This window comes from Salvelinus alpinus, chromosome 2 (genome assembly GCF_045679555.1).
Source record: "Salvelinus alpinus chromosome 2, SLU_Salpinus.1, whole genome shotgun sequence".
Taxonomy (NCBI): domain Eukaryota; kingdom Metazoa; phylum Chordata; class Actinopteri; order Salmoniformes; family Salmonidae; genus Salvelinus; species Salvelinus alpinus.
Genome location: NC_092087.1, coordinates 43,157,655 through 43,180,855, shown reverse-complemented (window position 1 = coordinate 43,180,855; position 23,201 = coordinate 43,157,655). Strand labels below are relative to the sequence as shown.

The 23,201-nt window shown below is 44.8% G+C and overlaps 1 protein-coding gene across 4 annotated transcripts; it reads right to left on the bottom strand.

Annotated features, from left to right (window-relative positions):
- Nucleotides 1–19,061: 19,061 nt before the first annotated feature.
- Nucleotides 19,062–22,802, bottom strand: LOC139562319 (putative nuclease HARBI1). 4 transcript variants are annotated; one of them, XM_071379953.1, is made up of 11 exons: nucleotides 22,421–22,802; nucleotides 22,048–22,118; nucleotides 21,784–21,960; nucleotides 21,632–21,693; nucleotides 21,463–21,549; nucleotides 21,334–21,375; nucleotides 21,092–21,265; nucleotides 20,977–21,012; nucleotides 20,324–20,878; nucleotides 19,931–20,042; nucleotides 19,062–19,836 (listed from the first exon to the last, which is right to left on the bottom strand). In XM_071379953.1, the coding sequence occupies exons 1-8, from the start codon at nucleotides 22,576–22,578 to the stop codon at nucleotides 20,977–20,979; spliced, it is 807 nt and encodes a 268-aa protein (XP_071236054.1). In that variant the 5' UTR covers nucleotides 22,579–22,802; the 3' UTR covers nucleotides 19,062–19,836; nucleotides 19,931–20,042; nucleotides 20,324–20,878. The 4 variants fall into 4 exon arrangements, with proteins under 4 accessions (XP_071236054.1, XP_071236043.1, XP_071236033.1 ...); XM_071379942.1 differs by lacking the exons at nucleotides 21,632–21,693; nucleotides 21,784–21,960; nucleotides 22,048–22,118; nucleotides 22,421–22,802 and adding an exon at nucleotides 20,139–20,254 and having other exon boundaries at nucleotides 20,977–21,375; XM_071379932.1 differs by lacking the exons at nucleotides 21,784–21,960; nucleotides 22,048–22,118; nucleotides 22,421–22,802 and adding an exon at nucleotides 20,139–20,254 and having other exon boundaries at nucleotides 20,324–21,549; nucleotides 21,632–21,688.
- Between the last annotated feature and the right edge of the window lie 399 nt (nucleotides 22,803–23,201).

The window sequence follows — 23,201 nt, the reverse complement described above, 5'->3', positions numbered from 1 at the left end:
AGCAGTCATCAAAGGCAAATTATGGCTATTTGTTTACCACTTTTTTGGCTACTAATCATTCCATATGTCTTATTTCAAAGTTTTAATGTCTTCACTACTATTCTACAATTGTAGAAAATAGTAAAAAATAAAGAAAAACCCTTGAATGAGCAGGTGTTCTAAAACTTTTGACCAGTAGTGTACATGTTTCAAACTGACCACCATAGTCCCTGTGCCCAAGAAAGTGATGGTAACCTGCCTAAATGATTACTGCCCCGTAGCACTCACGTCGGTAGCCATGAAGTGCTTTGAAAGGCTGGTCATGGCTCACATCAACACCATTATGCCAGAAACCCTAGACCCACTCCAATTCGCATACCGCCCCAACAGATCCACATATGACGCAATCTCAACAGCACTCCACACTGCCCTTTCCCATCTGGACAAAAGAAACTCCTATGTGAGAATGTTGTTCATTGACTACAGCTGAGCGTTCAACACCATTGTGCCCACAAAGCTCCTCACTAAGCTAAGGACCCTGGGACTAAACACCTCCCTCTTCAACTGGATCCTGGACTTCCTGACGAGCCGCCCCCAGGTGGTAAGGGTAGGCAACAACACATCTGCCACGCTGATCCTCAACACTGGGGCCCCTCAGGGGTGAGTGCTTAGTCCCCACCTGTACTCCCTGTTCACCCACGACTGCATGGCCAAGCACAACTCCAACACCATTATTACGTTTGCTGACAACACCACAGTGGTAGGCCTGAACACTGACAATGATGAGACAGCCTTTAGGGAGGAGGACAGATACCTGGCAGTGTGGTGCCAGGACAACAACCTATCTCTCAATTTGAGCAAGACAAAGGATCTGATCGTGGACTATAGGAAAAGGAGAGCTGAACAGGCCCCCATTGACATCGACGGGACTGAAGTGGAGTGGGTTGAGTGTTTCAAGTTCCTTGTTGTCCACAGCACCAAAAAACTATCATGGTCCAAACACACCAAGACAGTTGTGAAGAGAGCACAACAACACCTTTTCCCCCTCAGAAGACTGAAACGATTTGGCATGGGTCCCCAGATCCTCAAAAAGTTCTACAGTTGCACCATCGAGAGCATCCTGACCGGTTGCATCACCGCCGGGTATGGCAACTGCTCAGCATCTAACCGTAATGCACTACAGAGGTGGGTGCGTACGGCTCAGTACATCACTGGGGCCAAGCTTCCTGACATCCAGAACCTACTGTATATACTAGTTAGTGTCAGAGGAAAGCCCCAAAAATTGTCAAAGACCCAAATCATCCAAGTCATAGACTGTTCTCTCTGCTACCGTACGGCAAGCGTTACCGGAGCGCCAAGTCTAGGACCAAAAGGCTCCTTAACAGCTTCTCCCCCCAAGCCATAAGACTGCTGAACAATTAATCAAATGGCCACCTGGACTATTTACATTAACCCCCCCCCCCCCCCTTTGTTTTTACAGTGCTAATTGTTGCTGTTTATTATCTATGCATAGTCACTTTACAAGTCACCTCGACTAACCTGTAACCCCACACATTGACTCGGTACCGGTAGCCCCTGTATATAGCCTCGTTATTGTTGTGTACATTTCTTGTGTTACTTTTTGATTGATTAGATTTTCTTTTTTTACTTTAGTTTATTTAGTAAATATTTTATTAACTCTATTTCTTGAACTGCATTGTTGGTTAAGGGTTTTGTAAGTAAGCATTTCACAAAGGTCGACACCTGTTGTATTCGGCGCATTTGACAAACACCATTTGATTTGATTTGTTGGCCCAGTAGTTATTTGAAGTTTTGACTTTGACTTTTCAACTGTATTTGTGTTCCAGATGATTCCATGCCACAATGCCCATTATGATATCAAGCATAACAGGCATTATCTAACTTATCAGCATCATGTTGTCAAAGTAGCGCATACTCCTAATACTTTATCAAAGTATTCTTAAACCTTTTTCCCTGTGGAAAGATTTAGACCAGGGTTCAATCTGATGGCAGTTTGTCTACAACGTTACTGCGTTCGCAGAGATCGCATTCACAGTAAAACACTACCTTTAAATGGTGCATTGTCGACAGGTGCGATCAGATTGAATACCGGCCACAGAAGGTTACAGTACCACGTTAAAATTGATGTTATGCCACAGACCGCTATAGCATTGGTACGTAATCCCACTGTAAATGTAGTATTGGTCCATATTGTTGGACTAATACCTGTTTGCTGCATTGCTGAATTACTTCAAACATTTCCAAATAGGCCTCCACAACATAAAACACCAAGGTCTTAATTCTGTCCTTATACATGGCCACCACTCTTGCATAAATCATGCAAGCATATGTCTTAAAAGGTTAGAGTTATGCACACATATCTCAATATAGGGGCAGAGAGAGTGAGCAAAAGTTGGCCAGGATCCAGAAAAGCTGAATCACAGCGCCTGAGCTCTCCTTGGACCGACAGACGGGGCCTGTCCAGGGGCAAAGAGGGTACTTCACTCCTCAGCACACACACATCCCAACCCCTCCACACACTGTGCTTTCTCTCTCCTCAACACACTCCTCTTTCTCTCCCCTCCACTCACTCCTATTTCTCTCCCCTCCACACACTCCTATTTCTCTCCACTCCACACACTCCTATTTCTCTCCCCTCCACACACTCTTCCCTCTCTCCCCTCCACATACTCTTCTCTCTCTCCCCTTCACGCACTCCTCTCTCTCCCCTCCACACACTCTTCTCTCTCTCCCCTCCACACACTCTTCTCTCTCTCCCCTCCACACACTCTTCTCTCTCTCCCCTCTACAACTCTCTCTCCCCTCCACACACTCCTCTCTCTCTCCCCTCCACACACTCTTCTCTCTCTCCCCTCCACACACTCTTCTCTCTCTCCCCTCCACACACTCTTCTCTCTCTCCCCTCCACACACTCCTCTCTCTCTCCCCTCTACACCTCTCTCTCCCCTCCACACACTCCTCTCTCTCTCCCCTCTACACCTCTCTCTCCCCTCCACACACTCTTCTCTCTCTCCCCTCCACACACTTTTCTCTCTCTCCCCTCCACACACTCTTTTCTCTTTCCCCTCTACACCTCTCTCTCCCCTCCACACACTCCTCTCTCTCTCCCCTCCACACACTCTTCTCTCTCTCCCCTCCACACACTCTTCTCTCTCTCCCCTCTACAACTCTCTCTCCCCTCCACACACTCCTCTCTCTCTCCCCTCTACACCTCTCTCTCCCCTCCACACACTCTTCTCTCTCTCCCCTCCACACACTCCTCTCTCTCTCCCCTCTACACCTCTCTCTCCCCTCCACACACTCCACTCTCTCTCCCCTCTACACCTCTCTCTCCCCTTCACGCACTCCTCTCTCTCCCCTCCACACACTCTTCTCTCTCTCCCCTCTACACCTCTCTCTCCCCTCCACACACTCTTCTCTCTCTCCCCTCCACACACTCTTCTCTCTCTCCCCTCTACACCTCTCTCTCCCCTCCACACACTCTTCTCTCTCTCCCCTCCACACACTCTTCTCTCTCTCCCCTCTACACCTCTCTCTCCCCTTCACACACTCCTCTCTCTCCCCTTCACACACTCCTCTCTCTCTCTCCTCCAAATTTCAGGAGAGACGAAATAAGGCCTGCCAAGACATCAGAGTCGGACCATAGAGAGAGAGAGAGAGAGTAAGAGAGAGAAAGAGGAGAGAGTGAGTTTAACAAAGCAGAATTGCAGGAAAGATGAGTGGCTGCGAATAAAAAGAGATAGGAGTTAAAGGGACTATCCCACAGTTAAAAGTACATTTTCTTCTCTGCCATGTAAGTGTCTGTTAAGATTGGAAAGGGAGGGGTGGCAGGGAGGGGAAACTTGAGGTCAACTTCATCTCTCTGTTCATATTCCAACTCCATCTCGGTTCAATCTGGTTCCAATTCCGTCTTGGTCGGCCGAGAAAGTTCCATTCAAATTCCAAAAACCAATCTCCAATTGTGAACTCCATGTCCGATTGCACCAGCTGACCACCAATAGCACTCTGGGTCAGACAAGATCAAACACGTAGCCACCACATCAATGCATTTTTTGTGAAAGCCTTAGCACCGTGAAAACATTCAAGTCCTTTTCCAAGTTTTCCTATATGAACCCCACTCTGTCAGCATCAACAGTTATTCTGTCAATTGCGTTGTGCTCGGAAGTATTTAACATCAATCCCACCTCTAAGAATATGATCACTGTGGACGGGTCTCACATTGGGTACTATGACACATATTTGACTTTCTTCTTTCTTCTTTACTTCTTATTTTCGTCTCGGTCCTTTTGAACCAGCATGCTCTGCTCCCTTGGATGACTTGAGCCCCGCTCAAATCCCCGCACTACCCCACTCGGCGGAGAACATGTCACCGAAAGAGAGGGATGAAAAAAAGATCTATTTGAGGGGAAGGAGGGAAGGAGGGGAAGGAGGGAAGGAGCCTCTACGAGGCGGTGATAAGGGATAAAGGGGAGGCAGAGTGGCGGAATAATATTTGAATTATGTAACTCTACTTGGGAATGATTTAGACAATTCTGCCGCTGACATGAACATCATTTCTCATTACCTGAGCTCGGCGTGTGCTTACTCGTCCCACAAGTCATCTCACACTCGTCTCTCCGAGAGGAGGAGGAGGAGGAGAAAAAGAAGAGGATGAACGGCCAAATTATCACACGCATACACAACGACACGTACACACACACACACTTTGAGTGTCGTGATGAAGAAGGCCAGAGATAAAAGGCACAGACACACACAGTCAAAGAGATCACATATGAGGGTGTACTCTGTTCAAGTATACAGCACATATACTATGGGTTGACAAACATGTTTGTGTGTGTGTGTGTGTGTGTGTGTGTGTGTGCGTGTGTGCGTGTGTGTGTGTGTGTGTGTGTGTGTGTGTGTGTGTGTGTGTGTGTGTGTGTGTGTGTGTGTGTGTGTGTGTGTGTGTGTGTGTGTGTGTGTGTGTGTGTGTGTGTGTGTGTGTGTGTGTGTGTGTGTGTGTGTGTGTGTGTGTTTTCATCAGAGAATGAGGAGTTCACTTAATTCATGGTTTCACTGTCTGTAAAACGTCGATATTTGGATTGTGTTCCTCGAAGACGACATGACTTCATGTGCAATCCATGCTGAATCAATAATTCTACTTTGCACAACTGTGTAATTTTGCAAGGCTTCAGAATGAACTCAGCTACACAATACATACAGTATTCTGAGATGAGTGCCTCCAGCACGGCAGAATTAGCTTTACCAAGCATTTAATCATACCACATTTCAGGCCCCTAGGTAGACAGAAGACAGACTAACAAAGGACTAAGAAATAGTTGGGCTATGCAGAATCGGAGTCGCCTAATTTCTTCCTAAATCTTTCTGTGCCCTGTGGCATTTCACATCGTCAGACCCCAATATCATATTGTTGAAAACTCCAGCAGCGATATACACATTCTGCTTTCAGATATGGTGCGTTTGATAAACTGTTGCAGCCACTGCGCCTTTGCTTTTGATGGATTGTGCCATTGAAGGTGGTAAGGATGGAAGAAGAGAAGTAGAGGGGGGTGGGGTTGAATCCCTCCCCATGAACTGCATGAGATGTGCCAGTCTCTCCCCTGCACTGTGTGGGTGGTTGGTGCATGGCGCCGCATCGCTTAAAATAGACCTCCTCTCTTCTCCCTAGGAGGATGTTGACAACGATGAGAACGGAGAGAAAGAAAGAGAAGGGGGAAGGAAACACCCCCCCACACTGACGTGGGTTCAAAGGAAACAAACAACAACTGTGATTTGAAACTGAGATGTGAGGGGGGGGGGGGGGGGGGTGAACATTAAGGCTTGGGAACGAGACAGTTTCAAGGAAATGAACAGGGAAAAGAAGCCAACAGGAATGCTGGAATATGGCATCCATAGTAGGAAATCCTTCAGTTGTCAGACGGAAGTTGTCACCTGACAACTGAGGGACTTTCATCTGATGACTGAGAGACGTCCTGCTAGGAATGCCGTTCTAGAGCGCAGAGTGAATGAGAACGGAACAGTACTGCTGGGATGTTGGAGTAAAGCAGTACATTGGTTGTCATACAAAGGTTTGGAGGAGCTGTTCCATTATCAAGTGTGTCTTGGAACCAGCTGGGTTGGTATCACCAAAGAAAGGGACATTTTGCTCTGAATGGCTGCTGCATCGCAAATAAACACAAATGCAAAATACAGTACCTGTATATGCAGAGTATTCTGATTTGAACGGATGCACAGTCAATAAAATAAGATTAAGACTAATCACCAGAATACTCTGGTGCCATAATGGCCTGTTTAATCGTCCTTTGACACTCCTTAACTTTAGATGATTCTAAATATACTCATAATGCGGTGAAAATGATTAATTCCTCACATGGGATTGATGTTAGCACATGCCGTCATTGTTAATCTACTCTCACCCATGCCTAAAATTGAGCAGTCAGCAGTACCGAGCTTGGTTGTGTGTCATCCACCCCCCTTCTCCCCAACTCCTCCTCATCCCTCCATCCCCCAGCACACATCCTCCCAGTGCTTAAGATAAGTGACAAGGCATCAGAGCCAAAGAAGTCTTTTAATGCCAGAGGAGAAGTCTGAGCAGGAGTGTGGGTGGATGGCTGTGTTCTAGCGGGCCTGTGTCCGTGTCTGCGTGTAAGGTTATATATCACTCCAAGCAGCATATGACATCACCATGTCAGGCTCCCCTCTCTCCAGTCCCTCACTCCCTCCACCCTCCGCCCCCTCTCTCTTACATACACACCCTGTCTTGATTGTTGATGGGTGGGCTGGGTGCCAGCCCTAGTCCTATATAGCTCTCCTCCGTTCCTCCATGGCCCTATTCCTCAGCCCCGCTGCAGTAAATCTGCTGAGTCATCAGCAGGCCGCTGCAGACAGGCTTGACAGAGGTCAAGCTCCGGCCATGCAGGGATGCGGATCGGGTGGGATGGGGTAGAGGGGGGTAGGGTGATGGCAGAGGAGGGTGTAGGGTGGTTCGGGGAGTGGTGGTGGGGGGATGGGGTGGAGTGCTCTGGGGACTGGTGGTAGTGGTGGTGATGGTGAGGGAGGGTGGGAGCCTGAGCACCTCCCAATCAATAACATGGCACCCCCCCTCCCCCACCCCCAGCCTCTGGAGCGTCGCTGGACGCTAATGAACTGTGATCCACCAGGTTAAATTATGACAGGCACTAACTTTCTTATGAAGCCCCGTGGCCTCGGAGGACCGTTGGCTTAAAGTGGCCCTTAATGGACCTATATTTTTTAGTCCTTGTAATGGGGACTTAAGCCGGGCGACTCGGCTTTAATTACCAATCAATTCCATCGGAGGCATGATCAGGCGGAGAAGCATGGAGGTTTTCTCTGGGACTTGTAGTGGCCAGCAATGGGGGTGTGTTGCTGGAACGCCATTGTTGCATAAGGCAATAAGGAATAGTGTGTTGTAAGGAATATTACGAATATTGTGTCATGAAGCAAGACACCAAGCTTGATATTCTGTAGTTCATGTCAGTGTTATGAGTTGTCATTAATCTTCAGATGTTATGAGTACTTCACATTACACTGCATGTGATTATCACATTTTCCAGATAAATGCTATACAGGTGTTGATCACTTGAAACCTAAACATGAATTTAAATTATCTTTAATTTCCCTATTTACAAAGGTCTTACAGCAACAAACTTCAACCAAATAGCTATTTCAGTTCATATTACAGCATTATGAGGACATTAGGACAGCATGCCTCACACTTCAGCTTTACTTGAACTCAGCTTGGCTCTAAGATCTGATTTGAGAGTCAAAATGTATGTCCTCTCACCTTGGCAGGTTGAGCTCCAGTCCCTCATATTTCAAATTTGAAATGTACAGCTGCCGTGGAGAATAGTGGCTGCCAGTGTCTTCCTCTTACCAAAAAGTGTTGCACTGGAGTTTTTTCCTGTCCCCTTATTTTCTCTTACAAATGTTACCAAATACAAAACATTTTCATTCGAATTATATAATCCGTGACTAATGCTCCCCTTTCATGTGGAATATTAATAATGCATTTGCATTTTTCCACGAATGGTGTTTGGGATTTCAATTTCTTAAATAGAAATGCCAACGTTTCAGCTGTTGGAGGGGCCTTTCATTACCGAACAGATGTGATGATTTTCACATCTTATATGCATATCTAATGTCTAAGGCGCTTCACTTTTAATAAATACCCTAACAAATAATTGAATGTATTTTTCATAGTGGGATGTGGAACACTATTTAGTTCCCAGCTTGAAATGGAGAAGCTAAATTGGGGAGGAAATTCTGACGGATATGACATTTAAATTCAACCAGGGAATTTAAAAGATTCTTGGGCTTCACAAAGATTTTCTGAACATTCTCATCAATGTTTTCACATGTATGTCTACGGAATAAAAATACAAAATATGTAGATGTTTCTTCGAGGTAATGATGAGAATTATGATCGTGATGATAGCTTTAACATGATCATGATGATTTTGTGATTTGTGATTGTCTCCACCCCCTCCAGGTGTCGCCCATCTTCCCCATTATCCCCTGTGTATTTATACCTGTGTATTTATACCTGTGTTCTCTGTTTGTCTGTTGTCAGTTTGTCTTGTTTGTCAAGTCAATCAGCGTTTTTGTCTCAGCTCCTGCTTTTCCCCAGTCTCTCTTTTTCTCGCCCTCCTGGTTTTGACCCTCCTGTCGCTGAGCCTGCCTGCCTGACTACTCTGCCTGCCCCTGACCTTGAGGGGGTCCAAACGTTGTCTGAACGCCGTGACCGGGCATTGGACAGTTTGCTGGAGCAACTCCGTGGGTTGCCTGGGAGGCAGCCTACCATGGTGGTAGCCCCACAGTAAGACAGCTGCTAGCAGCGCCGTCTCATCGGCCACTCCACCTTCTCGGGAGCCCTGTTGACCCCCCGGGACGCTTCAATGGAGAGTCGAGAACCTGTCAGAAGTTTCTAGCTCAATGTGCCCTCATTCAGCCCTCCTCCTTCCCCTCGAATCACTCCAAGATAGCCTATCTCATCACGCTGATGTCCGGGAGGGCACTCACCTGGGCTACTGCTGTATGGGAACAACAGTTGGCCATATGTGTTAGTCTGGAGGGGTTCGTGGGAGAGGTGAAGAAGGTTTTTTACACCCTGTTCTCTGGGAGAGAAGCTTCCCGGAAGCTAATCGAGCTTCGGCAGGACTCCTGCAGTGTGGCCGACTATGCGGTGTATTTCCGCACGTTGGCGCCGGAGAGTGCTTGGAACCAGGAAGCACTGTTCGATATGTTCCTGCACGGCATCTCGGAGGAGGTCAAGGATGAGCTTGCTGCTCGGGAGTTTCCAACGGATCTTGATTCCCTCATCGCTTTGACCATCTGAATCGATGGCGACTACGGGAAGGATGGAGGGAAAGAAATTCAACTTTGCTCGCACGTCCAGGGATTCCACCTTGCCTCCGAGACATCCCGGAGGTCCCCGATGAGCCCGTTGCCGAGAGAAACTGAGGCTTCCCGACCTTCCCCGAGAGTCACCGAAGACGGTGAGTCACCGCTTCCCGAGTCTATGCAACTAGGTGGTACTGGGCTATCGTCAGCGGAACGGCAATACAGGATCAACACGAAGAGTTGTCTGTATTGCGGGACTCTTGGTAATTTTGTGTCCTCTTGTCCTTTAAGAAGATCAGGCTCACTGGTAGGAGCGAGAACTCTGGTGGGTCACGTGGAGAACTTTCCTGCTTCCCTTGCTCAAACCCCTGTTCATGCCATTCTGCTGTGGGGAAACCAGTCTAAATCTCTCTGGGTCCTCATTGACTCTGGGGCCGATTAAAGTTTTTTGACGCTACCCTGGCTTCCGAGCTGAATCTCCCCACTCAGCCTCTCTCCACTCCCATGGAGGTTAGAGTGTTGGATGGGTGCTCTATAGGCCGGGTCACTCATATTACCACTCCCATCAACCTACTTGTGTCAGAAAATCACAGTGAGACTATTCAATTCCTACTCATCAAGATTCCCACACAATGCCCTCATCAACTGGTCTACTGGTGCCATCATCGGCTGGAGTCCGTTCTGCTACGCCCAGTGTCTGAAGTCAGCGCAGCCTGCCCTGGGACGTCTTCCTGGGGGCTCGGAAGGTGCCCCGGACATCTCCGCCATTCCCGCAGAGTACCAGAACCTTCAGGAGGTGTTCAGCAAGGCCCAGGCCACTTCGCTTCTGCCGCACCGACCATATGACTGCGGGATTGACATTCTCCCTAGCACCACTCCTCCCCGGGGACGACTGTACTTGCTGTCAGGACCGGAGACCAAGGCTATGGACACCTACATCGGGGACTCCCTAGCTGCAGGATTTATACGTCCTTCGTACTCTCCCGCCGGCACAGGGTTCCTCTTTGTGGAGAAGAAGGACAAGACCCTGCGCCCGTGCATCGACTACCGGGGACTCAATGACATAATGGTGAAGAACTGCTACCCGCTACCACTCATCTCCTCGGCCTTCGAGCCGCTCCAGGGGGCCACCGTGTTTTCCAAGCTGGATTTACGGAACGCCTATCTCCTGGTGCAGATACAGGAGGGGGATGAGTGGAAGACAGCCTTTAACATGATCATGATGATAGCGTTAACATGTGGCAACCTTTGCACCTGTTACTTTGGAGGGGGATTGGTACATGAATGCTAGAACCTAGGCCAAGATAACAAAAAGGGCCTCAATGAATGAGTGGTCCTTCACCCCCTGCTAAGATATTGACATTTTACTCATTATGGACATTATCCAACAAATCCAGAACAAGAAAACAGTGATTCTGAGCCTGAAGTAGACTTGTTTGTTGCAGTGTTTATCTTTCCAATGCATTATCACATTTTGTGAAATCTACCAGAAGCAAAACAATTTGTGAAGAACCTCATTTCATAACTTAATGAGCCATATAATTACACTGATTCTTGATTTGCTCACACGTTGACGCGTTTGCTCATGGTTCATGATAACAGTAATACATTTTCTTATTATTCTTTGCACATGCCAGATGCCCTTTTTGTTCAAGTGTGCATGTACTCTTGTGTATGTACTGTATATATTTGTGTGCACTTGTGTATGCACAACCCTGCCTGCCCATCTGTGTGTCAAATGACCTCCCTCCCCTCCGCCACCCCTGAAGCGTATAAGGTCTGGTCAGTCTGGTCAGTGGACAGACAAACCCAGACACAGACACAGAGCCAGTCTCGGCATGCCTTCCTGGGTAGAACAGAACAGATGTTACCATGTCTGGCCTAGTTCTTCTCAGGAGACATATGTGGGCCTGACTGGCCAAGCTGTTCTGGGGTCATCTTTTTCCAGGATGGGCCACTCATGAGGTCAAAGCCATACAAGCCCAGCAGCCGCTGCATCCTAAATGACAACCTATTCCGTGTACAGTGCGCTACTTTTGACCAGAGCCTTATGGCCCAAAAGTAGCTCACATTATAGGGAAGTGGGTGCCATTTGGGACACACACAGCCGTTCAGGCAGCTCAATATGCCTCTATGTTGGTTGGATCAAATGAGGTGATGAAGAGAATGAGCTAATGAGGAGAAATTATTTTGACTTTAGAAAAGTCTTTATTAGTGTATTGCAGAATAGGTAGCCATCCTTAAAATATGAAATTTAGAAAAATGGAAATGCATGCAAGCTTATATTTGTTTTATAAAGCTTGTTAGCCCTGGAAAGAACTCATGAAATAAACCTTAAGAGGTGCCCTGGAGCCACAAACACTAGAAATAAGCGTAATCCTTTTTATTCCACAATATATGAACCTCTTCTCAGTTAATAAAGACTTAAAAAGTTTACCAGCAGGGAATGATTTTGCAATATGCATCGTGACCCCCTCACTTATTCTAAAAGCCTGCATCTATAGTGGATGGAGGCACATTAAATTGCTATTCATAAAGCCCTTAAAGGACTTGGTAACAGAGGAAGAAAACGCTGGCCTCCACACTCCCGCAATAAAATCATCTTCTGCCAAAAGTCATTTCATAAAATGGCAGCGATAAAGAGATAGACTGCTCTTTATTGTTTTTAGATTGCAGACACTTTGCGAACTCTCCTCTCGCCTGTGTCCGGGATAATGTAAATATTTCAGCGCTATGTGCCCGGTAATACATTAAACAGATATATAAGTCCAATAAAGCTGCATAACTGTTTGTGCCCGGCCTCCCCTAAGGGGCCAAACACTGTAGTAGGAGGGAATATTCCTCACTCAGCTGAAGTGGAAGACAGTGAGGCCAATTCAGACAAATGGGGCCATACTTTTTTAAGGGGGGGGGGGGGGGGGGTCATATGCCACCATGAAAGCTGCTCGTATACAATACATTTAGAAATTCTGTTGATATTGTCTCAGGGAAGTAATTTTAAAATAACTTTTTTTTGTTGGTCATATGGTAATAAAATACAGTTATATTTCAATTCAAACAGTGCACGCCTGTTCATTTTTAACAAAGAACGAAAGAGTAATGCATTTATTTGAAGTCACTATCGGTGAACACCACCTCATATCCACAGCACACAACAGACAAGGAAATTGTAATTCAACATGAGCAGCATTGTAAATGTACAACCAGAAGATGCACACACATTTAGAAAATGATAACGGAAGGGAGTATTTAGATGAACTTACGGCTGGCACATGACATCTGTTTTAATCTGGCTAACAAACGGGGAAAGTAGCCATGGTAGCCATTAATACCAACATATTTAACTTAGCCAGCCCGCTCTGTCTTCACGGCATGACAGATACTATAAAGTAGCCCATGTACCTTTTTAAATGTTAGATAACACTTTATTTGATGGGGGTATACGTAAGGCATTATTTACTCCTTTATGAAACCATTTTGGAGAACTCTGTAGTATAACGTATAGTATAGTATACTCTGGAACAAGGTACATCAGTAGTAGTCCTTCTGTCAATCTCCCCTCCCACATGTCACCCAGATGAATGGAAAATAAATGGAGGGAGAAGAAAGAAAGAAAGAAAAGAAAATTGCACAAAATAAACCCTGTGAGACTCCCCTTTAAATCCTGGGCATTGTTGGCTGTCTTAAATGATTAGAGAAAAAGGAAAACACACAGGAGAGATTTACAGGTGTATGGCTTGACCCCCCCCCATCCATTTTCCCTACCGCTGGGCTCCATTGTGACCCTAAAATTGCCAATATTGAAGCTCAGTGGGGTGAATAGGATGGGGACTGGGGGGTGAAGACTAGACAACCAAAGCTTTTGTTCTCCTCTTCTCCTCCTCTCCCCTCATAGAGACAGAAGGGGAAAAATGAAAAAATAATAATCTCACGCTTTCTGATGTGGGCTTAAATGCTCGATTGCTTTGCCGATCACGTTGCTGCTCCCATCATCTTTCCCCCGCGACTCAAAGACAAATCTGGGCCGCGGCGTGCACGCCAACGCCAGCTCAAGCGTGATGAATGATGCTCCCGTCTCGACGGGTCCCTGTCGCTGCATGTTCAAGTGGATGGGATTGAATTTAACCATAGAAATGACAGACCATTCTTTTGGGCTCGGGCAGGCTACATGAATGGTTTGTGGTAACGGACGATGACGAGGGTAGTGCAGTGATTTATGTGTCCTAGGGAAGCACCAGTGATTCTGGAAGGGGAGAAAGGGAAGGCCACCTCTGTCATAAACAGGATCAGTTGGTGAACCCACTTCTGGTCCCATTTCCTCCTTTCCTTCACCAGCTGATCTCCCTGTTGGATTAGGCAACCTCTACCTTCCCCTCCCCTAAGGGTACATTTCCATCACACACAGACTTCATCATCAATGGCTGACAGTGTTGGTTAAAATAATCAACCGCATGGTAGTTGACTGTCCGAGCTATACAGCTTTGACCCATTTGAACGCTTCAGCACATTGTTTCTTCTTTCCACAGTTATTTATTACGGGAGTCTATGGCCTGTCAGTGCAAAGTGAATGAAACGGGGATAAACAAACCTGAATTTGTCCAATCGAAACTCTTGTTTGCAACTGTTAAACTAATGATTACGTCCTAGATCAGCTAGATGCAGGCAAGAGTGTGCAAGGCGGTATTGAATTTGTCAATGGCTGTCATCTTGATTACTCAAATCTCTCTCGAACTGTGCACCTACATAGGCTAGGTTGTAGCAACCGCATGATGGGTATTGGGAAAATTGTAGAATCATGTAGTAGCCTATCGATGATACATTGAGCTGGGTGAAAAGAATGTGAATGACAGTCATCCAATATGCTGTAATAGAAATAAGGCCATGCTCATTAAAAAAAATCTTCGTCCTCCCTCATCTCAAATGGCACCGACCGCCACTGGCATAGGTGTAATTCTATCATGCAAGGTTAAGTTATATGCAAGTATCTCAAGTTAGGTATTGCCTCAAGTGCGTGCCATTTTAGAAACACACCATAAAGGACACACAACCTTCACCATCACCAACAGAGCAGCTGAAAGTGGACTTGGCATGCCAGCTCAGGGCTGTCTAGCGCTGGTGAGGAAAATGGAAACGGAAGCCTCTGGAACAATTGCAGGGTTAAGAGGGCGAGACACCCGGGAGGGATAAAGACTTTGTTCTACACTATCTACACTTGAGCAGGCATCTCCCCAGACTTTCACCAGGCCACGGACCAGACCCAAGTCAGCTTGGCTTCCAATCAATCCACTCTACTCAAGTCCTGGATGGACCAACAAATCAAATTACGACTTCCTCCCTCGCCAGTTCCAAATCAGCCATGATAGGCTCAGTCAATACCTCAACCCCTCAGTCTCCTCCTCCTCTTTACCCTCATCTCCCTCCTCTCCCACTCTCCCACTAAATCGTTAAGACCATTGTAGTGGAGAAGAATGCAATGAAATCTCCTCTTGATAATTAACCAAGATCCCGTCCCCAAACTGCGTCTCCGTTGATTACATAAACGGCCATTACGAGGGTGGCAATAAATATTCATGAGTCATGAACGGTTTTAAGATGGTAGTCATTGTCTTTTGTTTTGTCATTTTTGGGGGGGGCTGCATCTTTTGGCTGCGACTGATTAACACACAGTTGGGGAAATGAAGTCCCAATTTCAACCTCAAAGTAAAGTGATTTAGCCCACTAATCAACCCTTTGTTGCTGCCTCTTTGTAGTAGTCTATTTAATCTATTTGTTTGCTTTCGTTTTGTATCTGAGCTCTTTTGTTTTCCTTGTTGTCAGCTTTTGTTATTGACAATCTAGTTTGTTTCCCCTGTCTTGTCCTCATCACATTCTCAGTCGTTGCAAATTTGTCAGAATAAATTTGTCAGACTAAATGTGTCCGTTCAGTTAGTTTTTCTCAAGAGAATGCTATCATCAAAGGTGACTTAAAAAGCTCTACAGAACAACATAGCTGACACTTTTCCTTGCAGAACGCAATTATAAATATAACTTTTAATAAAAACCTCAAACTTGTATTAGTTTACAGAATGAAAATATACTTAACACACAAACAACACACAGACACACACACTCACGGATATAAGCAATATCTTTGGAGAACTTAAATGTTTTGGGAGACGGGGCCTCAGTAGATCATAAAATAAGGGAAGATAATCAATCTTGTGTGTTGTGACCAGATAGTGTCAATGCTGAGATCTCTCAAGAAGACTTTACAGAGGCAGCAAACAGAGCAGAACGGAAATAAAGAGAGAAAGAGAGAGAGGGTGAATAGAGATAAGACACAGAGAGAGAAAGAAATGAGAGACAGAAAGAGAGATAGAAAGGAGAGAGGCAGAGAGAGAACACCGTTAATGATAAAAAACTGCCCGTTCACAGTGCGATAAATTGCAAGATGACACAAGTCACAGCACAACAAAAGGGGGAACATTGGATGGGGACCCTTCACTGAGAAATTAATGAGTTCATACTGGGAAGAATTGTCTACCTAAACCAACCCTGTGCCCAGTTACCCAAGCACACCGGGATTAAGACGGAACAGCATTTCGGGGTGGAAGCAGTGTCCCAAGCGATTATCGTGACACTTTTCTCAGTGTTTTGATGTCCTTTTGCAGCCAATCTTCCCCCTCATATTTCAACATAAACCTTGTACGGAAGAAAATAATTACACAACATTACGAAACCATTTATATTATTTTGATTCTATTGAAAACCCTGATTAAAGTGGGGGTGATTTCTCCTCTTTTCTACTCATTGCTCCTCATTTACACTGAGTATACCAAACATTAGGAACACCTTCCTAATATTGAGTTGCAACCCCCCATTTTGCCCTCAAAACAGCCTCAATTGTGTAATTGGGGCTCCTGAGTGGCCCCAATTACACAATGGGTGGCCCCCGCCACTTTCTCCTGAGTGGCGCAGCGGTCTAAGGCACTGCATCTCAGTGCAAGAGGTGTCATTACAGTCTCTTGTTCGAAACCAGGCTGTATCACATCCGGCCGTGATTGGGAGTCCCATAGTGTGGCGCACAATTAGCCCAGCATCGTCCAAGTTTGGCTGGGGTAGGCCGTCATTGAAAATAAGAATTTGTTCTTTTGACTACCTAGTTAAATAAAGGTTAAACAAAAAAATATATATATATAATTTACCACTCAGCTAAGAACAAATGCTTATTTTCAATGATGGGCTAGGAACAGTGGGTTAACTGCCTTGTTCAGGGGCAGAACGTCAGATTTTTACTTTGTCAGCTTGGGGATTTGATCTTGCAACCTTTCACTTATTAGTCCAACGCAAGTCAAACCACAAGGTTTACAAGGTATCGAAAGCATCCCACAGGAATGCTGGCCCATGTTGACTCCAATGCTTCCCACAGTTGTGTCAAGTTGGCTGGATGTCCTTTGAGTGGTGGACCATTCTTGATACACACGGGAAATTATTGAGCGTGAAAAACCCAGGAGCATTGCAGTTCTTGACACAAAACCTGACACCTACTACCATACCCCACTCATAGGCACTTCAATATTTTGTCTTGACCATTCACCCTCTGAATGGCACACATACACAATCTATATCTCAATTTTCTCAAGGCTTAAAAATCCTTCTTCAACCTGTCTTCTGCCCTTTATCTACATTGATTGATGTGGATTTAACAAGTGACATCAATAAAAGATCATAGCTTTCACCTTGATTCACCTGGTCAATCCATGTCATGGAAAGAGCAGGTGTTCTTAAGGTTTTGTATACACCGTGTACTTTGTAATTGTGTGAATATCAGGCTCGTCATCGGAATACTCCCAGATGATGATTTAGCTCTCCCTGGAGAGGGATCGACATATTGAACCGCTCGTCAAACAAATCAAATGCTCCCCCATCCGACAGAACGTTTGATCTCTTGTAGCAGATCAGCTCCCACTAACAGCCCAGCGCACAGACAGACTGACACTGAAAGGCTTCTCGCGGCGTGTGCACTCTCGTTTGATTTCCCTTTCATCTGTCAGAAAACACATTTTGTATTCAGAGAATCAAATAGTGACATTTCCTTGAATGTTTAATGTCTCCTGCCCTATCATCCTAATAGCATGCTGATGAACCTGTATGTCATCCTACTCAATAAACTGGTGTGTAATGGCAATGGTGACAGCAGCGTTGTAGACACTGTTTCAGAAAATAATTCAATTCATCTCAAAAGTGTTTGTCTTTTGTCTTTGCATTACAATGCTTTGGAGTTGTCAGTAGGGCAGCTTGTGATAACATTGATGCCTTAGATTTTCTAAACCCATTGTTTTCTCTAAAATTACTGTAGGAAATAGAAAGAAGTCTAGAGTATTATTGTCAGGAACAAAACACATTGCAATAGATTGAAATGTCCATTTCTGATTTAATCAGATACCCTACATTTAATTACACATCATTTCAAAACCTTATTTCATAGAGAATGTTACAAACTGGACTACTTTTAGTAATTTACTTTGAAGAAATCGAAATTGGGTCTGAATAGGCATTTTACGTTTGGTCTTAATTCAATGTGCTTGTCTTTAACTAGCCTTCCCCAAAAGTCAGACTCTTCCCACACCACAACACACAGTCCCGTGTGGCTCAGTTGGTAGAGCATGGCGCTTGCAACGCCAGGGTTGTGGGTTCAATTCCCACGGGGGGACCAGGATGAATATGTATGAACTTTCCAATTTGTAAGTCGCTCTGGATAAGAGCGTCTGCTAAATGACTTAAATGTAAACACATTTTTCTCAGCTTCAAAAGAATCTGCATGCACCAAATTTTATGTGGTAATCCTTCGATAATATTCTCCAGACGTGCCCAGAGGGAATTGTTGATATGCTGTCAATTCTTAATTCTAGATTCTTTATTTTACATGTCTTTCGCATATTTACAGATACAAATATGAAGAAAGCATTTATCCACAATCTGCTCTAGACAAGTCCAGTCCTGGGGCCTGTTGCACAAAACTAGGATAAGGGATTAAGCCAGGATATCTTGGTGATCCTGGCTCAATTGATCCGTAATCCGGTTGCACTAAAGATGGATAGGGGGCAGGAGGATATGTTATGGTATAAATTACCATGGAGATTTATTCTGTGGAGCTAGCCTGCTCCAGACCAGGCTAAATTCCAGGATCTATTTAATCTCATCCCTAATGTCAGTCAGCAGTCACCACAAATGGAAACCAATAGTTATTTCACTGCTCACTATACATTGTTATCACATATAACTAGACCCACTGTTATTATTTAAACGTTTGTGATCATTAATTTCAATGATTTTGGATAAAAAATGATTTTTAGATGATGTTGCTATCATTAGATAATTTACAGTTTCCCATAGACTATAAGGCTATATATAAAATGATAGAATATTAGGGCCACAGAGGGGGAAAAAACACAAGTCATAATATTGTAACCAGTTGTTTTAAAGGAGGACAGTTGTTAAAATGACAGATGTGGGGCATTTCGTGAAATTGTACTTCAGTATGGTTTCATAAACAAAGACATGCTGATGTGCCAGAATATTAAGTATCACATTGTCATAAGTATCAAAACTGTAAAAACAATATGTAGCTTTTCTGCAGAAAGTTTATTTAAATTTATGACTTTATCCTTTTTCTTCAGTGTGGCCCTAGTACTCTGTCATATAAACAAATACACATTCCATATGAATATAAAAACACAATGTGTAACATTATGTTCCTTTATTGAATAAGGACAAAACAAAGCAGGTAAACCATCAGCTCCTTTCGAAACTGAAGTCACAGTGACTCTACAAGATGGAAAGCACAGAATCCAAGCATATTATACAAAATGATACATACACATTCAAAGGTCTGTATATAACACACCCTGCATGTCTGCACACTAAAATAAATGCAGGACAAATCCATACACATCAACTGAACAGACAAATGAATGGATGCAGTAGCCTCCCTGCAGCCTTGTATTACACACAGTATACCGCACAAACATCATAAGAGGCCAAATTCGTCAAAAAACGAACCCAAAAAAACCCAAATTCCTCTGCCACCGCAGGACATATTTAACCAAAATTGAAAGCACACATACTAACTAAAATAATTCAACACATATTGGTCCCTCAGCAGCCGACCACTGTCGTCATCAGGGAAGATTGCCGGATTGTCCCAGTCCATGGCTGGTGGCACTCTGGGGGCCCTCTCCTTCCTCAGGCAGGCCACATTGTGGAGGACAGCACAAGCCACAGTAATATCACATGCCCTAACAGGGCTGACCCTTAATTTGTGAAGGCAGTGAAAGCGTGCCTTCAGGAGGCCAAAGGTCATTTCAACTCTGGCCCTGGTCCTGGCATGGGCATGGTTGTAGGCCTGCTGTGCTTCCTGGGGGTCTGTGAAAGGTGTCAGGAGAAAAGGCTGGCAGCCATACCCCCTGTCTCCCAGCAACACACCAGAGAATTCACCTGTCAACACAAAATCTCATCATTACTACCTCATAAACACAGTGATATTCTTGACACAGCCATGATGGTTATAAATAGGGGTTGTGTGGCTTACCTTGTGATAGGCACTGATAGCTTTCAGAGGCCCGAAAGATTCTGGAGTCATGGACTGAGCCAGGCCATTTTGCCACAACATTGCTGATCACACAGTCAGCATTGCAGACCATCTGAAATCATAAGATGAGGAATATTACACCAATCAATGCACATCACTGGCAATGCAGAGTGTTCGTCAATGGACAATATCAAAAAGTTATGTTCACCTGAACATTAATGCTGTGAAAGGATTTCCTATTCACAAAATCGGCCTCATGGGCACCTGAGGGGGCTTTTATCCTTATGTGTGTGCAGTCCACTGCACCAATGACATTGGGGAAACCTGTCACACAAAGTAATGAGTATCCTACTATGTGTTAACAGTTGTCCTGTAATTTGTAGATCCTCTTACCTGCAATCCTATAGAACTCCTCTTTGATGTCACAGAGTCTTCTGTGGCCAGGGAAGGAGATGAAGACATCTGCTAATGCTTTGATAGCCAGACACACACTCCTTATTGTGCGGCAAATTGTGGCCTTGTTCAGCTGTTCTGCATCCCCCACTGAGTACAGGAAGGCTCCACTAGCAAAAAAGCGCAAGGCCACACAAACCATTTGCTCCACACTCAGTGCATGGCTCCGTGCAGTGCGGTGCTTAATCCTGGGACCCAGTAGTCTGCATAGATACCTGATGCCATCTGCAGAAAACCTGTATCTTTCATATAGATGGTCATCAGGGAAGGCCAGTGGGTCCAACCGGTCCCTAAAGACCCTTTCTCGCCTGAAGGCTCTCCTCAGCACAAGTGCTTCTTCATCCACCACATCTCGCACGAATGGGCATGCCATTGTCAGAGCAGAAAGGAACACACAATTTTGGGCCTTCATATAGGCTAGTGGCCACACCTGGTGCTGGGGGGGTGGGCAAAAGAGGGCGATGCCTTATAACGATGACTTGGTTGTACTGATTGCTGGGAAAATAAAAAAAACCTTAGAAAGATGCCACCGTCCTGTGTGCTCACAATAAGAGCTCATATGTCATGGCTCACTTGACTTTACGAGAATATACCTAATTTTTATTTTGAGCTGTGTCATCTTCTTGGAGCTGGGGGAGGAAAGAAAAATAATGATTAATACATTTGTGTTACAGTTAGCATACAGTGTACATTGAAGGCATATCTCACCTCCCTCTCAAGTTTTTTTATTTCAAGGTCCAGTTTCCTAATTGTCCTCTTTTTTATTTCGGACTCCAGTGCAAGATTTTCCATATTTTTCTTCTTGTACTGAATGTCTATGTCTGCCAGTTCTATTTGGCGCCGGAGGGGGTTGCCATACAACTTTCTGATAGCTTGTGAGCTCTGTGAACACAATACAATTAGCGCAGCTGGAATTTGGCAGGATGTGGTGTCCTTTTATTAATACGCACTATGTTGCCAGGCTGGTTTTCCCACTGTATAGCATCTGGGTCCTGTAAAAGAAATTAGATTTTTTGATTTTGATGAGGACTCCTCACCATTGTAGAGTAAATAGTACTTTCACAGTCTTAACATGATACCTCATGCCTTCTGGAATCCAGAGAGATGGTCTCCTCCTCATCATCGTCTCCATCATGTGCTGTTGCTGCTGCACTGGGGCCTTCACCCTATCACATTTAATCGGATTCATATTGAAGCTAGTAGACAAGACATGCCAGGCCTACAGTATGCCTTTGATGGAGTACTCACTGGATCAGCATCGTCTGGTGCTTGTGCTGGTGGCTCTAACAGGAACACAGTGCTGCCAGACACTGCAAGGCAATAGGTAAACCAAAGTCAGACAGTCCAAATTGATTCAATATGAATGTGGTTGTATCCCATGTAGAGATGGAAGGACATACCTTGAATGAAGCGGGTGGCATCTTGGGAGGAACCTATGCTCGTCTCTTTCCCCCCAGGGATCCCCTCTAAGACGGGCCTGCCTTTATTTAGCTCCAAGGCCATGTCCTCTGCTGGGGTAAGGTCAGCCTTTGGTGACCCACCACCCGTGCCTTGTCTGTGGGTATTCTTTTTCACTGCTAAAACAGTACAGACAATGTGTGAGCAGGCACCTTCTGGGTACAATATATGCTTGTGCTTTGTTAAATATTAGTCAGGGACCATACCATTCTGCAGAATGTTCTTGTATTTGATTTTGACCTGCTGCCATGTCCGTTTTGGCCCGTTCATGTTTAATCTACACACACACACACACACACACACACACACACACACACTTTAATGGAGTCACACTGCAAAAAATTACTTGGTATTTTTGTCTTGTTTTCAGTAAAAATATCAAAAAATTTATCATAGCTTTATACAGTGTGATGGAGTTACTTTACACAATTTCACTCATATCTGCAGTGCATTTCAATTAAAAATTTAACCGTTTCATAATTACAGTACAACTGCATTTTTGGAGATGTGAATTAAATATTTGAATTGTAATTGTGATGTTTCAGCGGAGCGGTGAGTGTGTAATTGTGCACTACTTACGCATTCAGGCGGTCTGCAATACTTTGCCACGCTTTTTCTCTTTGCTTTATCACTGTGGCGGTGTTGCCTTTCCTCTTAATTATATCTTTTACCTCCTCGTATGCCTCCATGAGGATTTGTGCTTCCGACGGGGAAAAGTACGCGGCTCTAGTTGCCATGGTAAATCAGTTAATCTGTGATCTGTGGCGGGGTCTATTTGAGTGAGCCGTGAGCGCGCACCTATCCAGGATTGGTTTCACCTGGCTTAATGAATCCGTGTCTGCTCATCCTGGCTTGGTCTTTGTGCAACCAATTAAGCCTGGACGCACATGTTTTGGCTTCATTGAGCTCAGCTGAGTCATTTATCCCGGATGTCTTAATTCTACTTTTGTGCAACAGGCCCCTGGAGTGTCTCAACAAAATGAAACCAAAATATTTAGGTTGACTTAATCCAGTATTCCAGATAAAAGAAACCCAGCTTCAGAAGCATCTGCAATCACCACGTTGTGTAGTTATCCTTAGATATATTCTCCAGACTTATTCAGAGGGAATTAATGATACGCTGTACATTTTTATTCTAGATAACATTTTATTGAAAAATCTGCCAAAAATGCATTTTAGATACGTCTTCAGTATTTTACAGATAGAAACAAGCTAAGCGTCAGTATAGAGACAAAGTAGAGTCGCAATTCAATGGCTCAGACATAAGAGGAATGTGGCAGGGTCTACAGTCAATCACGGACTACAAAAAGAAAACCAGCCCCGTCGCGGACCCCAATGTCTTTGCTCCCAGACAAACTAA

Excerpts from the sequence above, each read along its gene's own strand:
- LOC139562319 (XM_071379932.1), bottom strand. The coding sequence starts at position 20,795 with ATGAAGGCCCAAAATTGTGTGTTCCTTTCTGCTCTGACAATGGCATGC. Across the intron at positions 20,255-20,323 it reads GGAGTTCTATAGGATTGCAG|GTTTCCCCAATGTCATTGGT; the intron begins GTAAGAGGATCT and ends TTTGTGTGACAG. Across the intron at positions 19,837-19,930 it reads CTATCAGTGCCTATCACAAG|GTGAATTCTCTGGTGTGTTG; the intron begins GTAAGCCACACA and ends TTGTGTTGACAG.